Source organism: Carassius carassius, chromosome 42, assembly GCF_963082965.1.
Source record: "Carassius carassius chromosome 42, fCarCar2.1, whole genome shotgun sequence".
NCBI classification, from domain to species: Eukaryota; Metazoa; Chordata; class Actinopteri; order Cypriniformes; family Cyprinidae; genus Carassius; species Carassius carassius.
Window position 1 is genome coordinate 6261889 of NC_081796.1, and position 18509 is coordinate 6280397.

The 18509-nt window shown below is 38.3% G+C and overlaps 1 protein-coding gene across 4 annotated transcripts in view; it reads right to left on the reverse strand.

The window, feature by feature from the left end:
- Positions 1-18509, reverse strand: part of LOC132124167 (myosin-IIIa-like) — a 74095-nt gene that overhangs the window by 37878 nt on the left and 17708 nt on the right. For 2 of the 4 annotated variants that reach the window (XM_059535050.1, XM_059535048.1), the window contains exons 4-12: positions 17673-17777; positions 17470-17569; positions 10283-10359; positions 8806-8951; positions 6163-6228; positions 5796-5951; positions 3652-3690; positions 2377-2476; positions 1530-1646 (exon numbers count right to left, since the gene is read on the reverse strand). In XM_059535050.1, coding sequence (XP_059391033.1) covers positions 1530-1646; positions 2377-2476; positions 3652-3690; positions 5796-5951; positions 6163-6228; positions 8806-8951; positions 10283-10359; positions 17470-17569; positions 17673-17777 — 906 coding nt within the window. The remainder of the gene's footprint in view (positions 1-1529; positions 1647-2376; positions 2477-3651; positions 3691-5795; positions 5952-6162; positions 6229-8805; positions 8952-10282; positions 10360-17469; positions 17570-17672; positions 17778-18509) is intronic. The other 2 variants (XM_059535051.1, XM_059535049.1) reach the window with 1 other exon arrangement.

Sequence of the window (18509 nt, forward strand, 5' to 3'; positions counted from 1 at the left end):
TGTTCCAAACCTGTATGACTTGGTTTCTTCTGATGAACAGAAAAGAAGATATTTTGAAGAACTTACTGAAGGTAACCAAACAGTTGCTGGTCCCCATTGACTCCCATAGCATGGAGGACAAATTGTATGGAAGTCAATTTTTTTTATTTTATTCATCAGAAGAAAGAAACTCAAGTTTGAAACAACTTGAGGGTGAATGAATGATGACAGAAATGTATGACGTCAGTGTATTACAGTGCGGTTGCTGGGGTGATCTGAGTGGTTTTTGGCACTTTGCTAAGCAGTTTCTAAGGTGTTTTAGCATGTTCCCATGTGGTTGCTCAGGTATTCTGGGTGCATCTAGCATTGCTATATGGCTGCTTAGATGTTTGAAGTAGTTGTTAGCTCCTTAATATTGATGTTGCGAAGATGTTCTGAATGGTTGCTGGGGTTATGCTAAGCAGTAGCTAGGGTGTTCAAGGAGGTTGCCAGGGCATTGTGAGCGTGATTTCACTAAGCACAACATGTTCTTGGATCAACATCCTTATTGATCCTGGAACAACAATTCAATCAACCAATCAGAATTGAGATATAAGTTTTCAGGAAATATTTGTTTTAGGCTTACAATCAGGGTTAGGTGCTTCTACGCCCTTGTTAATCATCTTTCATTTTGCACTGATTTTAGGAGAAATTATGGGTATGGTTAGATTTAGGGGTAGGGATTGGGTTAAGTCTATATTTTTGGACAAGTGTTCTGAGTGTTCTGAGTGTTTGTCATTGTGTTTGTAATGGGCTCGCCATTAATGCAAGTTTATTTTTGCTCTTCTGCAAGGTTACAATCATAAGCCTGACTGCTTTGAAATCAAAAAGCAAACACCACTAATTAATAAAATAAGCTGGGAAACTCTTGTGAAAAAGAAGTGTGCTTAATTGTATTGAACACACGCTTGTAATGCACTTACATTTTTTAAAGAATATTAGAAAAACAGTACTTTCAAATAATATGAAATTAATTAAATAAAAGGTCACTTAAGTAAATGTTTCTTAACACATTTAAGTACACTTTTAAAAGTGGACTTTGTAATTTTTCTTTTTTCTTTAATGTACTTTTTAAATCACGTTATAAAAATCTTTTGTTGTGCTTTAAATAAGTACTCTTGTTTTGATTTGCTGACAAACGTACTAAAGCACGTGTTAAGTACGTGATTATAATTTTAACTGTAATGTGTTATTTGGATATTACATTTAAAGTTGATATATTTTAAATGTACAAAATTGAAATTTCATCATTGCAATTGTTTAATTACAAATATATTTAAATACAAAACATTCACGTTTCAATAGAAATTACATGAAAGTGTAAATTAGGCTATCAGAAATGGTTGTAAGTAAATTTGTCAGCATTTTTAACCATGTTTTAAAGTAAACAGACAATAAATTGACAGGTGAGGAAGAAAGCAAATGCGAGTGGTAGTAAATGGAATATAGGAGACTATGAAAGGTTGATGGCATCCATAATGAAATACACCCCCCCCCCCACACACACACACCTCCGGCGTGTACAGTTCCGTTTTCTGGAATGGATTAACCGCTATGAGGATGTCTCCAACGTAGGTGTAGATCTGCTCCTTTGCATAACGTTTCTGTAGCTGTTCGGTGATTGTGTTCTAACAGAGAGACAATTAAACATCACAGGTGGCCATCTCATCAAACCACTGCACACCGATACACAACAACATAACCATCTAATACCATGCAAATGTCTCAGATTTCATGCATGACCAAACCTAGACACGGTGAGATGATTCATTATCTAGACTAATGCATTCATGGATTTACATTGTTTTTATTGCACACTATGTACATTTTGCTGCCATATGTTGCTAATATGGCTATACAAGACAGTTACACACATCACAGGTCTCCATCTGGTGATATCAGTCCAAGGACACAGGCATAATACAAGTCCTTTCTGTCAGCACTGCTACCATAATTGATGAAAAAATATATCTAGTGTCAATGAGAGCCCTCCTCACTGATAAATCACCTTTAATGTGTTTCTATACAAACTCTGTTATTTTTCTCTAATCTTGTTATTTAATCAGTTGACAGTTAAAATATGAGACTGGTTGGATGAGTTATGGTCATTTGACAGTCTCTTTGAAAATGTTACTGGAAAATGTTAGTACAAATAATAATAATAATAATAATAATAATAATAATAATAATAATAATAATAATAATAATAATAACAAATCCAGCTGGAATGAACAAAAGTCTGGCAAAAGGATGGACAATTTCCTGAAGACTTTCCTGAGTCTGTGATGTTTAAAACCATTGTGTGTGTGTGTGTGTTCACTGTGGCCTTTCTCTTGTGGGGCCTCTATACATTCTTACTTCATCTAGAACCTCTAGGGTTGCCAGATCCTCCACGTCATCACAAGTTTGACTTTGAGACTTCATGTAGCTGCCTTTTTTGGTATGGATACGCTCATGCCTGCAACACAAGATTATAGTCTTTTGAAAAGCAACCATGAAAGTTAAAATTACAGAAATTACTCACAAATTACCTTGTTGAATCTTTTGATAAAGACATTAAAGGGAATGATGAAATAAAAATCAATAGGTAGTTATTGCACAATTCAAAAAGCCCTTTTTAATTCCCCAAAATAAATAAATACTTTTGAATTAAAATACAAAATGTTATAAAAAATAAAAATGACAGCAAAGACTTTTATGTTGTTCAAAAAAATAATAATAATAAAAAAATAATTAATTAATTAATTAATAAATGTTTCTATCACAGTTTACATTAAAATATTAAGTAACACAACTGTTTTAATGATGACCAGAGTTATGGTCGCTGAAAATTCACAATTACCATCTGAGGAATAAATAAAATTTTAAAATACATTCAAATAGAAACATTTTATTTTACTTCATAATAATATTTAGTTTTTTACCATATTTTTACCGTAAGAGACTTCTCAAATGACTGACAAAGAAATGCAGACTAACCAACATTTTTAAATAATAAAAAGTATTATTAAAAATAGTTCAAACTAGATTTACCCATGAATAACCTAGATGAACTTATTTACTCAGTATCTGTGTTATGTATTTTTATGCTTGCTAAGACCTTTCACACTAAATATGAATGTTGTTAGCTTAGCAACATGCTAATGGAAAGCCCTCACATGCCTCTTGTGATTAACACATGTTGTCTTAAAAGGAAGCTACCAATGTATGTAGACAGTTGACTGCAAACATGAACAGAGCTTATGGTTGTGATGTTATTGAACAAATGTTAGGTAAAGTAAGAAAGCCCAGCACATTGGTCCAAACCATGTAATTACACATTTGAAAGAGCAACTCCTGAATAACCCCTACATCCTAAGCACTCTTAAGATCAGAAATTACAGAGCCAAGAAAAGCACAAGATACAAGCAAATATTCTCAGTGATACTGTTATTGTACATTAACTAGCTGCCTCACAAGACATTTTGCGAAACACAAGAACACACCACTGGGTACACAATAAAAGCTTTTGGGAAAGTTTCAAGGGAAGTTGCCACAACATAATGTTCAGAGACAGGAAGCTGCTACTGCTACATCCACAGGAAGTACATCCACTCGATCTAACCCATGTGACTGACCATAAATATATCATACCTGGAATCACTGTCTCTCCTTTGAGTTATTCCAAGACGGCTTAAATAATAAAAATGATGTTAATATCTTAGAGGCATAGCAGTGGTTGTTGTGAGGTGTCTCTGGTACAGCCATAATGGCTAGTACTGCAGTCAGCAGAGATCCTTTATTTCTCAAATGGACCATTGACACTTCTAATTGAGATTGTAGATAGTGTCAATGGTCCATCTGAGAGATAGGTGATGATAATGCACTTATAAGTCTGTGATCTGCCGTAAAGCAAGAAGAAGAAGAAGAAGACGCTTCACATGCCGACTGAAGAAGGAGACGCGAACATGCTCAGGACAGTTCGGACATTGCGGGAAATCAGAGGTAAACAAACTATATAAATACTATTTCGTTTCTTGCACAGACCGATCGTTTCATGTCTTTACACATCAATGTATCATCACGAGCGGGAGGGTCTAATTCGGTTTTATTTGTGTATGTTTTGTTGACACTCAAAGCCGTGATTCCCATTCACTTTCATTATATGACTGACAGACTGCAAGCGTTTGAGTTAAACATCATTGTTTTTTTGTGTTCTACTGAAGAAACAAAGTCACCTTGGATGCCCTGGGGGTAAGCAGATAAACATCAAAATTTCATTTTTGGGTGAACTATCCCTTTAAGTAGGACATACCATAAGTAATTCAATCGTTACATGTGATTTCATAATTACTTCTATTGTAGATAAAATATACTGCTGAATGCCCTGACAAACATAAAACACTGTAAATTAATTTCTAATAAAACTTGTATGTCAGGTATTAAAAAATATTTAATTACACATTATTATGAAGTTGTGATTTATTACAATTAAAATACATTATCTTTAAATGTTGAATGCACTACAGTTAAAATGATAATCAAGCACATCACATGTGCAATAGAATGTCAGACAAGTGTACTTATTTCAAATGAAAGTTCAAATGAATTTTAAAGTATAACTTTTCATTTGACATTTGAGTCCCAAAACACACTTGCTGCCAGTCAGCAGTAAGGGGCGTGTCTATGGAAGTAAAATAATGAATTTTAACCACTGAATTTGTGGAAGCGAATTTGGAAAGTGAAATAAAATGGACCGAAATTTGCCTGTCGAATATTATACATCGTATTTTTTTACCGATTTCATATTTTGGAAGTGAATTCTGGAACGTGAATATGAATTATTGACTTTTTAATTATGAAAAAATAGGTGAAATATTTTTAATTGAATTATTCACAGCTTAAACGAACAACTATATTAAATTTCAGGACCTAAAGATGCAAGCCTTGGAAATACAAGGCATTAAAATGCAAGTACTGTTAATTCAATGCATTATTTTTTCATTTTTTGCTTTTTTGTTTCAAAGACATAAGTCATTATTTTACTTCCATACGTTTCTAGTAATCATAGGTCGAAGAGAGCGCTCATTGAGTACACAGGATGGATATTAGCAGATCGACTATAGACAGTCAGATAAAAAAATAAACAACAAAATTTTGGAGGAACGAAACATTAAAAAGAAGGATCACGATCAGGCAAGAGGTAGGACCCGTGTAAATATTGGAGCAACATCCAGTGGTGGAGAAACTCAAGGAGCAGAAAGGCGTGGGGTCAGAGGTTGCAAGGTGTCTTCTTGATAGGGGAGATGATTTTGCCTTTTCACGCAACTATACTTTTTTGGCTTTTGCTTGAATATCCTGCAACTGGCAGGCATAGCACAGCAGCACCATCGTCGTGGGGCGGAGTTATTGAAATAGGGACGAGGTACTTTTAAGGTACAGTATGGGCGTGTTTGTTTGTTTTTGATTGGCAAAAAATGCTAAGTGCACCTTAAAGTGTGTTAAGAAAGTGTACTCCCATTAGAAACACTAAACTAGTAATTTCATTAATATACCTCACGTTTTGAGTAGTATACTTTTACAACACTTTAATACAATGAAGTGCACTTCTTTTTCAAAAGAAAATGTAGAATGATACTTGTTCTAGGTCACATGGCTGGAGGCTTCATCTTATTCTCCTTTTTTTTTAAATTTACTAAAACTTGTGGCATTTTAAACACTTTGTTTTTTGTCATATTAAACACATTGTATGACTCTGAAAAAGCACTAGAGCTGATTTTCGTGTCTAACTATTGTACCTGGTTTTCTCGATAATGCCCATTTGTTGGTTGAGGTCGATTAGCTCCATCAGCTGCTTCTGCAGCGTCTTCTCTCGGCCCACAATCTGTTTGATGAAGACATGCTGAAGAAGGTCAAACACATTGGGCCTGAGCTCAAAATCCTTTATCAGACACCTGAAGAGGACACAGTCAAAAAATGGGAGATTTCAGTTACAAACAGTGTACTGGTCAAACAGCAGGAGGAGTATGAAGAGGCATTATGAGAAACTCAGACATGGCTCTTTATGAGAGTAGTTATCTCACAAAATCAGCGTTGAAAAGAGAAACTTTGGATTTGCCACTGCTGTACATATAAATACAAATACATTTAACCTATGTTACTTACTTGCATATAAAATCGTTAAAATCGGTTGACCAGAGCTCTGGTTGGTGTAGGGTAGGTGGAGGATTTCTGTTCAGAGAACAACAAATAGATAGACAAAGATAAGTGTGTGAAAGAAATGAGGAGACAACAGTTCACATCAAATTGATCCCATTAACTTTAAAGGGAAAAGACACTTCTCACTTGACAAGATTAATTTATTATTAATTTATTAAAATAAGAATAAAATAATATATTATTAAAAGTAGTAGTATTTTCTTTTTTTACAATATTTCTTTGTTGATTTGTTTAATGTTTATATTGTAATAAAAACTGCAGACTACTACTACTGCTAATACTACTATTTAATGGTTTGTCTCCTTTAAAAAAAAAATAAAAAAATTATATATATATATATATATTATTCAGTGAGGTAAAAATACAGACATTTTTCTGTGGTCTCTGTGTGTTTTTATTTGTCGTTTTTTTATTTTTATTTGATGTTGCACGAATGAAAATGATTATTATTATTTTTTTTAAGTAAGTGTGTGCTGATGTGAAAAAGCTTTGTCTATGAAGGCTGCCAGAAAGCTTTTCCCTGTACATGTAGATAAGTAAGTAGATAGACACTTAATGTTGTCACAGAGGACCTGACAAGCGTTCCCTGCTCTGGAACAATAGAGCTAATTAGCCATCATTTGGTGTCCTGGTGAAGGGGGCTTTTAGGAGAGGGAGAGCAGGGTTGAGGAGGTGTACTCCAGCCCAACGGCTAGCACGTCATGAGCACTCTGTGCCTCTGACGGTGATTAATTACCCTAATGGGGGGCATACATCTCTACTTATCAGGCGCCGCACCCCACACAAACAGCGGATGTTAGACGCTTAGATGGAAGAGGCTGGAGAAACACTATTAAATTGGATCCTTATCTGAAATGCAGCAGCAAAAATAGAACATTACAGATGAAAACAACAAGCCTTCTGCAATTTAAAGCACAATGTTAAAAGCACAGCATTCAAAACCCACGAGACAACAACAACAGGCATATTCAGGTTGTGTATCAGCTCTATCATGGGATGTGTTTATTTCTGGTTAATGTTTCTCCTGTCCGTAGGCTAAATGTGTGTATTCCTGTCTGTTGGTGGGAGGGGGATTGAAAACAGATATTTTGGGCCCAGGGCTCGAGGCTTTGTCTGGCTTAATCTAGGTCACACAAATGTAACACTTAATATGCCATCAGCATGTGCCACTGGCCTACTGCCGTTCACTGGGCATGTACCAGCTCTCAAAACCTACAACACCAAAGTCCTACCAGATCTCCTCTGATTCTACCCAAGACAGAATCATTCAACATAAGTGCTGCAAGTTCAAACCTGGCTTATGTCATCCTGAAACATGAGAGTGATTTAGCAAAAAAATAAAAAATAAATTAATAAAAATTCTAGATTTAGTAATAAAAAGACAAAATTCTGCCAGATTTTGCAATAAAATAATAATAATAATAATAATAATAACTAGCCATACAACAAACAAGTGACCAATCCTGAGTGGCGATGCCACTACATGCATTCTGCCGGCACAGACCTAAATCAAAGACTATAGAATACCCAAGACGTGTCACTCATAAAGTTTTGAATGGGGAAAAATGAAACGCTCAAAATGCCAACTAAATCACAGGAAGCCCCGCCTTCTGAATGAAAAGCCAATCACTAAAATGTTGTCTATCATAACATCTGCCAATAGTTTCAGAGATGTTAGTGTATTATTATTTATTTATATAAATATATATATTTTTTTTCAGTTGTTTTCAGTGGGAGCGCCATGTTTTTAAAATGGCAGAAGTGTGATGAGGCGCTGAAGAATGTCCAACTTTGGTTAAACACAGCACTCATCACTATCACTTTTTAGTCAGCCATCCAATCAGGGGCATCAGGCACTTAGTATTGGGGGTGGGTGGGTACCAGTGTATCATATGATCTACAGTAGCCACACATTTGACGCTTCTGCATCCAATCACAGTAGAGGAGGGGCGGGACAAATTCCACAGCTACCAACCTCCACATCCTGCTTTTACAGCTACAGACAACAAGAAGGACAACAACGGAACAAAAATCTTTTAAAACAAGAGCCAGAGCAAGTACTTTATATTGTGTAAACTTTTTTATCTGTAAAATCAGATACTAGTAAAACTTAAACAGATAAAGCGTCTTAAAAAAAAAAAAAAAAAAACCTGACATACTTTCAAGCTGCTTTAACCCTCCAAAAAAGATCTGACTGAAATCAGCCTGGATTCTGAGCTCCAAGGCCCAAATAAGCAACAGTACCATCCATCTGCATGCTAAAATCACAAATGATTCCATATACCGAAACAAACCTGACAGATAAAGCGTCTAAAAAAAATAATAATAAAAAAAAAAAAAAACCTGACATACTTTCAAGCTGCTTTAACCCTCCAAAAAAGATCTGACTGAAATCAGCCTGGATTCTGAGCTCCAAGGCCCAAATAAGCAACAGTACCATCCATCAGCATGCTAAAATCACAAATTATTCCATATACTGGAAAAAACCTGTCCCTTTTTGAATATCATTTGAATATCGTGTACAGTAGACACGCAAATCAGCGTTTGTGTACAACAAGAGTCAAACATGCAAACATGAAGGCGGGTCACCTTGGAATTTTGAAGAGAGCTCTCATTGGATGAAGATCAGCCAGGGGCGGGTCTCCATCACCCAGCTCTATGGCTGTGATACCAAGAGACCACACGTCACAGCGCTCGTCATACGTGGAGTCGAGCTGCTGCTCACAGGCTATGACCTGGTCAAAGACACAAACACAGTCATTACTGAACTGCAAATGTTTATAACGGACACTGACTGCTGAACACTGTCACCAGAGCACAGAAATAACACATATTTTATTGTCTTATGTATTGGTCATAATCTGACAATAAATACACTTTTTAAAAAAAATGACTTCCACCAAAAGGTGAAGAGCATATTTCTATGATTATTATTTTTATTATTATTATTATGTAATATGTATATTTATGATCCTGATGATCCATTTGTGCTTCATGTGTAATAAAAAATACAATAAAATATTTTTTCAAGTGAGTGTTGATCCTTTTTTTTCCATTTGGTGTTATTACAAGGATCTATTGACCCTAAGCATTGGTTGAGCACAGTGAATTCATTTTTTTTTTGTAATATGTATATTAAAATACATTTCCATCTTAAATCTAACTAGCTACCACAGAAGTCACATAAAATTAAATGTTCATATTTTTATATTTAAAACTGGGGATAGAAAACGTCAATAAAAGCCAGTTTTCAAATGTGCAGTCCTGGATAAAATTCAGAATTTAAGAGGTGGCACCAGTTGGAATAATGAATTAGAATTAGAATGATAGAAAAAGGATTTTATTAAATTAAATGATTCTACACTAGTAAAGTAATTCTATGAAATAAATTGTTCTTCCACCATATATTTTATATTATGTTTTGCACATTCAGTATGTTGTACTACAGAAGCAACTGAAACTAGGACCTTATAGTGCAGATTAGTAATAGTTTAATAATACAGAAAATACATAAGAATACTGCACACACTAAAACGATGTTGATATTATATTTTTAGAGAGAGAGACTAATCAGGGACGAGAGAAATATAAAAAATCTAAAGCAAAAACGCTGCAAAACAAACTTATTTCTCCATTTAAAAAATCTGTTAAGATAGACCTCTACATTAACCTATATTATTGTACAGTAAACCTTATGCAGATAGAAAAAACACGAAATTGAATACAGGTGGTCTTACCTCAGAAACATAAACTTTCCAGTGTCTTTAGTATTTCATCCAATTAGTCCAGAAATGAACTCAGAATGTTCACCGCAGATGTTTAGAAGTCTAAATGTGCACTAATAGTAAATCTCTGTGTTTTGATTGTATTGACACCTAGGACAATTGAGGCAGGTAAGCCTCTACCCTTGAGTCATATGAAAATGTTGACTCTCAAAACAACTTCAGAGCTGTAGTCCTCATCCCCTATCTCATATGGAAATAGTATGGAAAAACTAAGTAAAGAAAAACATTTGCACTTACAAAGTCACCTCGATACTTTGCAAACTACTTGCCGACATTCCTACCTCAGGTGCCATCCAGAATGGTGTTCCGACTGAAGTGTTCCTCCTTAGCCGGGTGTTTGTAAGCTGGGCTGATACCCCTGATGAGAGGAAGAAACACTACTTTATGTAAGGTAGTTATCTGTACAGATTCAATGGATGACTTATGGAACTAAGGAATGTCTTTGGTTTGTCTGTTTTGGCGTTTAGCTGAGAGGCAATGTAAACACAATTTGAATTGAGATCAAACAAGGTCACAAAGAAAGAATAATGTGTTGTCTTGGATGCAGTGATCATAGCAACCCAGCACTGACACTTAAGCCTTCTGAGACTGAAGTCATTATTTACCTAAAAACTTGACTTCAAAATCTTTTTCAAGAGCTGTGGTCACCATTCCCTATCACTGTAAGAGCAGAACGGACATTATGCTATAAGTCAAAAGGGTTTCAAAAGACATGATGGATCGTAAAGGAAGAATTTTGAAAGAAGACTGAATTTTGTAAGGCTCTTATGTGCTTACTTTAAAATAAATCTCACCAACATCTGATTGGTCTCTTCCTATATCTGTTTGCATATTGTATTTAGGGGCAGTCATGGCCTAATGGTTAGGACTTGTAACCCAAAAATCAATGGTTCGGGTTTCAGTAACAGCAGGAATTGTAGATGGGGGAAGTGAATGTATAGCGCTCTCTTCCACCTTCAATACCCAAGACTAAGGTGAGACCCTTGAGCAAGACACCGAACCCCCATCTCCCTGGGCACCGCAGCAAAAATGGCTGACAACTACTCTGGGTGTGTGTTCACAGTGTAGTGTCACGTGTTCCAAGCACATACATCAATATGTAAATATTTGTCCTGGGAAACAAGATTATTAGAAAATTGGTTTTCTGTTGTGAAGAAACACAAATTTAATTAAAACCTGTAAATCACAAAGAATCTGAAATGTTTAGATTAGAGCTGAATTTAACTGTGAACACATGATTCATATTTGGTATGTTTTCAAAGTAATCTTCTTTCAATTTCTGATCGGATTATATTTTGAATCACCAGCAAACAACCCATTCTTGGCAGTATCAAAAATGATTTGTTGCACTCCCAAGACTCACAAACACATCAAATCCCCACTAGGCCAGAGACAAATAAAGAAACATGGATTCACATATGGACTGTAAATGGACAACAGAAAAGAGAATAAGAGAAAGAGAAAGAGAGAGAGAGAGAGAGAGAGAGAGAGAGAGAGAGCGAGCGAGCACTAAACAGTCTCCTGTGGCTGTTCCCTTTCTGCTACATTAGATCTGCACAGCACAGGGCCCCGGGGCCAGTTTTAATCATCAGAGATAACACTTCCAATTAGAATATTCATGACAAAGCCACTAAAGTGCCCTCCTCCATTTCCCCCTTCCTCTCGCTCTTTTTGTCTAATAATTGAGATTTTTTTCCCCTCAGATGAGTCAGTGTGGGGGTTTTATCTGCTCAGGATAGCGTGAGTCCATTCACACAGATAACACATTAGCCCAGCGTGACTCTGAGTGCTCTGAGACATGGGCACAAGGAACTTTTGCATACAGCCGTGGTCCAACAGCCACCCACCCACAGTGGCTCCATTCCTGACAGTGGGAGACATACATCGCCCCCAGCATGTCTCCGGCCAGGCACTCAACAAATGCACTCTTTTTGGAAAAATTAGGTTGACGGTAAAAAAAGAGCAATGTTCTAGTTAGATTTGTGTGGTTTGATGCAGACAGAGAATAGAAAATAATTAATTCCCTGCTTTGTTGGCATCAATCAATACCTTCTCAAATTAAATAAATAAATATTTATTTATTTTTAAATTTAAGGTTATACAGATTATAGTCAATTATAAAATGGATTGTTGTGATCCTTAATGCGTATTGGTCAATATTGTTTTCCAAGCTGGCAAATTGAGTTCAGATGAATAAATAAATAAATGAATAAATAAATCATGAAGGATTTACTTTGACTTATTTTTCACTCAGAAATTGCTAGTAAATTGAACCAATAATTACAAAGGAACAGCGACTATCAACATCGAATTAAATGTGAAAATGAGGTAGAACGACTGAAATAGTATTTTCTTGTAAAACATACTCCATTATGTCCAATATATTTTCTTTTTCATTTATATGTATCCTCAACTTAAACCCCGCCCCTTTTTTATAGCTGACTGCAAGCTCATATCAGATCTGCATCCATCCAATCAACAATCGATAAATACTCCCTGTCCTACATCTTTTTCTTTCATAATTTCCCATTTCACTAAGATATACTTCACACTTTGTTCTGTTGCTGCTTCAGTTTCATTGGGACTTCAAAGAATATTTTTTTTTTTACATAAATAAATAATCGAAAATCTGAGTTGCACTGAGGCACTTTACAATGGAAACAAAATGGGGAAATCTGTAAACACACACACACACACACACACACACACACACACACACACACACACACATATATATACTGTTTCAATAGCATAGCCACAAGACAAAAACAACAGTGGTTTTAGTTAAAAAAAAAAAATCACTCACTAGCATTTTCTTGGCAATGTTGTATATTATAATCGATGACTTGCTGTGTTGTGAATATAGTCATAGCTATATATATATATATATATATATATATATATATACATACAGTACAGACCAAAAGTTTGGAAACATTACTATTTTTAATGTTTTTGAAAGAAGTTTCTTCTGCTCATCAAGCCTGCATTTATTTGATCAAAAATACAGAAAAAAATGTAATATAGTTTTAGATTGATGTTAAAGTATACTCAAATGTGTTAAGAAAGAGTAATAAAGAGATTTTTATTATATATATATATATATATATATATATGTGTGTATATATGTATATATATATTGGTCACATTTCTGTGATGTCACTGAGGAGCTCAAGTCAATGTCCTTTACAAGCTCTTTCTGCTGAAAGTAACTTTGCTATAACAGTTTTGAGTTTCTGGCATGACTCATCACTCTCATCTATTCTCTCTTCTCTCGCTTTCACCTCTTCTCTCTCTATATTTGCCCATCCCCCTACCCCTCCCTAAAAAGAGGAGGAGGTCCTGTTATCTCCCTTGGATGCAGTTGAGTAATTATGTCCTTTATGTGCCCCTGCTCTGGGGCTGATACCCTTATGAGGGGGTCTTCGGAACTGTTGAGGTGTAACTATTGCTTCTCAGGAGCTAAATCAGAGAATAGAGAATAACCTAAGAAGAGATTACATTTAGAGTGGATTTTAGGCTGGGAAACTAATAATAAAGGGGATGAAGGGAACATGTGGATCATAGCAAACATTAGTCTGTGTCACATCACAGAAGCATGTGATTGGCTGTTTATTCCCAGGGAAAGCATTTACTGGCTTTCTAAAGGTTTATAAGCTCCCGTACGTTGTTCTGGAAGAGGCTCTTAAAAATGCTGCACTTACTGCCTCAATAAAAGTTTTTTGTTTTTTTTCATGAGTATTGAAAAGAGGCGTTCAGGAATGGTCTGTTTCATTGTTATATTTATGCTTGGAAATCAAGAGATGGCTTTAATTTGAATAGTTTTTGAAAAAAGGACAGATTAACAGATTTTTTCACAGATGAGGACAGATTTATTAAGTAATAAATAATGAGAGGCAGTGTTATATTGTGAATAGTACATTTGTAAAGTCTACACATACACTGTACACAAATACACTGAGATATTGAGAAAATTTTATTGATTGATTGACTGACTGACTGAATCTGGTGCAAGTGCAGCCATAATGTAACACTTCACTGAAAAAAAAAAAAAAAAAAAATTATATATATATATATATATATATAATGGGTAATGACTTCAGACTAATCTGAAAGCCACTGTAAAATATAACATATATACACCAGTGTTATTTTAGTATCATTTTAGTATAACTTGATATTTAAATTTTAGTTTTTAGTTCTTTTAAAAATATTTTATTTTTATTTTTATTTCATTATTATTATTATTATTTGTAATTTTTGTACTTCAGCTTTAGCTTATTTTCATGTAGTGTGCAATTATTTCACATTTTTGTTTAAGACTTTTAAGTTCAAATTTTTGCCTCTATGCCCTTCCTCTGAAGAGGTTGAGGCGGTCAGGGGGCTGCTGGGCGGCGCAGTCCCAACCGTGTTCCAGCCCCTCGTACCGGGGGTGTCACTTTTGTACTCCGCAGACGCCAGAGTTAAAGTGGTGCTCCCAGGCCGAAGGCTTCTAGTGGAAAGCAGTTCTACGGACCATTGTTTTCGCTGGATAGCCTTCATCATAACGTCCTGACGCCTAGGCCTAAGACGTTTTGAGGGCCTGCTCCCTCTGGGGAAGAGTTGTGTACACCGCATTACATGGTGCCCGTCTCTCCTCAGTGCCCTCAGGAGATCGTTCTGCCAACCCTGCCAATGTTCCAGGGCGCAGCGATCTCCGGCGAGCACGTCTCTCAGTTACCGCCCGGAAACTTAGCGGTGCTGAGAGGGTCGCTACCTCTACGGAGGTCCCTAGAGCAGCTAGTGCGGTCATCCCCTGCCGGTCCACCGCTTCAGGGCACCGAGCTAGTGGCTCTAGGCGCACCAGCGGCCAGTCTCGCGAGACTGGTTCCCTTAGGAGGTCACATGGCGGTGTGGGAGCCCCTGCCAAGTGTACTTCACGGGGTCCTGCCCCGAGCAGGCTCTGGTCTAGTCTTCCTAGCAGACGATGTGGGTCTGAGGACCATCGTTTTTAGGAGACTTCAGCTACGAGAGTCCTGATGCTGCGGCTCAGGACCTCGGAGGGCAGGCCCCTCTGGGGAAGAGCAGTGTATACCGCATTCCACGGTGCCCGTCTCTCCTCAGTGCCCTCAGGAGATCGATCTGCCAACCCTGCCGGTGTTCCAGGGCGCAGCGGTCTCCAGCGAGCGCTTCTCTCAGTTACCGCCCCGAAACGTAGCGGTGCTAAGAGGCTCGCAACCTCCTGGGAGGTTTCCAGAGCAGCTAGTTCGGCCGTCTCCTGCCGGTGCGCCGCTTCAGGGCACCGAGCTAATTGCTCTGATGCCACCAGAGATAAGTCTTGAGAGTCCGGGTCCTACAGCCGGTACTTCACTGTTCCGAGGAAGGATGATTAGTTGTGTCCTTTTCTAGATCTGTGCTTTTTGAACCTCTCAGTCAGGGGACATAAAAAAGAGCTGGGGTTAAGACTTAACGCCAAGAAAAGTGTGCTTTCTCCAGTTCAGAGAACCACTTACCTGGGCATGGTGTGGGATTCGACCACGATGCAGGCACGTATGTCACCTGCTCGGATCGAGTCGATCCTCACTGCAGTCGCGAGAGTGAGAGAAGGCTGGTCACTCACTGTCAAGTAGTTACGGAGATTGCTGGGTCTGATGGCAGCTGCGTCCAACGTGAATACTATTGGCCTGCTGTACATGAGACCCCTACAGTGGTGGCTCAAGACCAAGGGGTTCTCCCTGAGGGGAAACCCACTTCACATGCTAAAGGTCATGCGGCGCTGCCTACGTGCCTTGGATATGTGGAGGAAGCCTTGGTTCTTGTCTCAGGGCCCGGTGCTGGGAGCTCCTTGTCGCCGCGTGATGCTAGCGACGGACGTGTCCCTCACCAGCTGGGGTGCGGTCATGAGTGGCCAACCTGCCCTCAGTCTGTGGAGTGGTCGCCATCTGACATGGCACATCAACTGCCTGGAGATGCTGGCCGTGCTTCGTGCACTTCGTTATTTTCTCCCAGACCTAAGAGGTCACCATGTTTTGGTGCGCACCGACAACACAGCGGTGGTCTCTTATATCAACCACCAAGGAGGTCTGCACTAGATCCTTGTGTGGGCCCAGGACGAATTCCTCTCGCTCAGATCAGTTCACATTCCTGGGCATCTTAATATGGGAGCAGACATCCTGTTGAGGCAGGGGCCGAGGGCTCTGTTCTCGGGAGTTCTGGAGAGAGTGCGCCGGGACGGAGTCCGGCTGCTGTTAGTAGCTCGTTCTGGACGGGCCGGGTATGGTTCCTTTGCCTGATTTCTCTTTTTGACGGCACTCCATGGGAGGTTCCCGTCAAGAGAGATCTTCTCTCGCAGGCGGAGGGTGCACCCCCGCATGGAGCTTAGAGGCTGTAGGTGTTCTTTCTGAGGAGGCACAACTCCTAGCTTCCGGTCTCTCAACCGAGGTTGTAAGACCGTTCTCCAATCCGTTCTCCCTCAATGAGGAAACTGTATGCCTTGAAGTGGAAGCTTTTCACTTCTTGGTGCAGAGACCGCCAGCTCGACCCAGTTAACTGCCCGGATGGTACAGTGCTGGAGTTCCTGCAGGCTCTACGCAGGGTTGACCCACTCCCCCCTGAAGGTCTACGTGGCGGCCATGGTGGCCTACCGCGCCCCTCTCGGTGGCCAGTCAGTGAGCAGAAACCCTCTGATTACATGTTTACTCCATGTTGCGCTGAGGCTGAGGCCTCCGGCCAGAAGAAGCTTATGCTAAGCGGTGATCAGGATGCTATCCTAAGCCTCGAGTCCTCTTATCTCCCCTCTCCTGGGGGTCAAGACTCCTGGCCATTGGACAGGTTGTCCCTGAATTCTGTCAGGCTCCTTCTCTTGCTTTAGCTGTGCTCTTCCACATTGGCAGAGATTTGAAAGTCTGGTGGCGTGGGCATTCTTGTTCCCCATTCGTTCTCGACGCAGCTCGAGTTCCTGAAAAGGAACGTCTAAGGTTACGTATGTAAAACCCGGTTCCTCGAAGGAACGAGATGCTGCGTCGCAGTGCCACACTTCCGGCATCTCTGGCCGGCACTTGCTTCATCCTTTGAAGCTGATTACCGGCTTCGCCACTCATGATTTTATGCTTCCTGGTCTCTGACGTCGCCTGCCTATGACGTCTCGCCCTTCCATTGGACTGATTATACACGTTATTTAGAGACGTCACGCTGCACGCGTTCCCGATTCGTTCTCGACGCAGCGTCTTGTTCCTTCGAGGAACCAGGGTTACATACGTAACCTTAGACGTTAATAATGGCCTTAGTTTTATGATCAGTTCGAGTCCGAGAGGGGAACAGAGTCGTGTGACAGACACAGAATGTAATGTAATGGCTTTGACCCGTGAAAAAAAACACTGTTTTCAAGCTATCTGGGCTCTCACTCACACACAAGCACACACAATCAATCATTCAGGCTTTCTCTTTCACAGCCAGCAGTCCCTTCCCAATAAAAGAACAACTTCCTCACCAAAGTCAACCATCTTGATTCCTCCTTCTGTGGTGAGCAGGATGTTGTTGCCCTTGATGTCTCGATGGATGGTCTTATTGATGTGTAAATGCTGGAGACCCTTTGGAGACAAGAGCACATGCTACTGACAAAAGCTCACTGAAATTATACACTTGTGTATACATTTTAAAAAATAGAGGATCGAGGCTGGTTTGGGATTTTACCATGAGTGCTTCGTGTAGGATGTAGGCAATGATGGGTTCTTCCACGCGGTCTCCTCTTTTCAGCATACCTTTAGCCAGATCTGTGACAGACCCTCCATTGCACAACTGCAAACAATTGAATACATGAATTCATTAAAATAATAATTATATATATATATATATATATATATATATATATATATATATATATATATATATATATATATATATATATATATAGTAATACCACTTGTCTTTGGTAAAATAATAATAATAAAATCAAATGGAAAAATCAAATCACATGGAAAATAATAAAATAAAGCGATTTTTAAATAAAATAAAAATGTATATGTACATTATTTAAAAATATTTATGCAAACATATAGAGTGCAACCCGTTATATGGTAATAAATATATATATTTTTTCAATAAACAAACAAATCTATTTCTAGGGAAGGAGGGAGGGACAAAAAAAGAAAGAGAAAGGAAAACAGACATACACAAAAATACAGTTATGCAAGCAAAAGGCACAACTTATGTATAACAATAAATCCTTTTTGTGATCAATCTATCAATCAATCCTAAAAGGTGAAACACTCTTCAGAGCACTTGCTTTTAAAATGCCTCCCATTTCTGATTTTTCATGACAAATTCAACACTACATTACATCTATTTCCCCCTTTCATCAAGAGACCAAGCAGGTCAAGTAATAGGTTCCTCATGGAAGTTCTGAAATATACAGAGGGAAGTTTACAAAGGTTGCAGCTGTTTGTAATGTAGAGAGATTTTTTTTTTTCCTAAAGCAAGTCCCCTTAAAATTAAATTGTCTAGCTTGTTGCCAAGGCAACAACAATACCC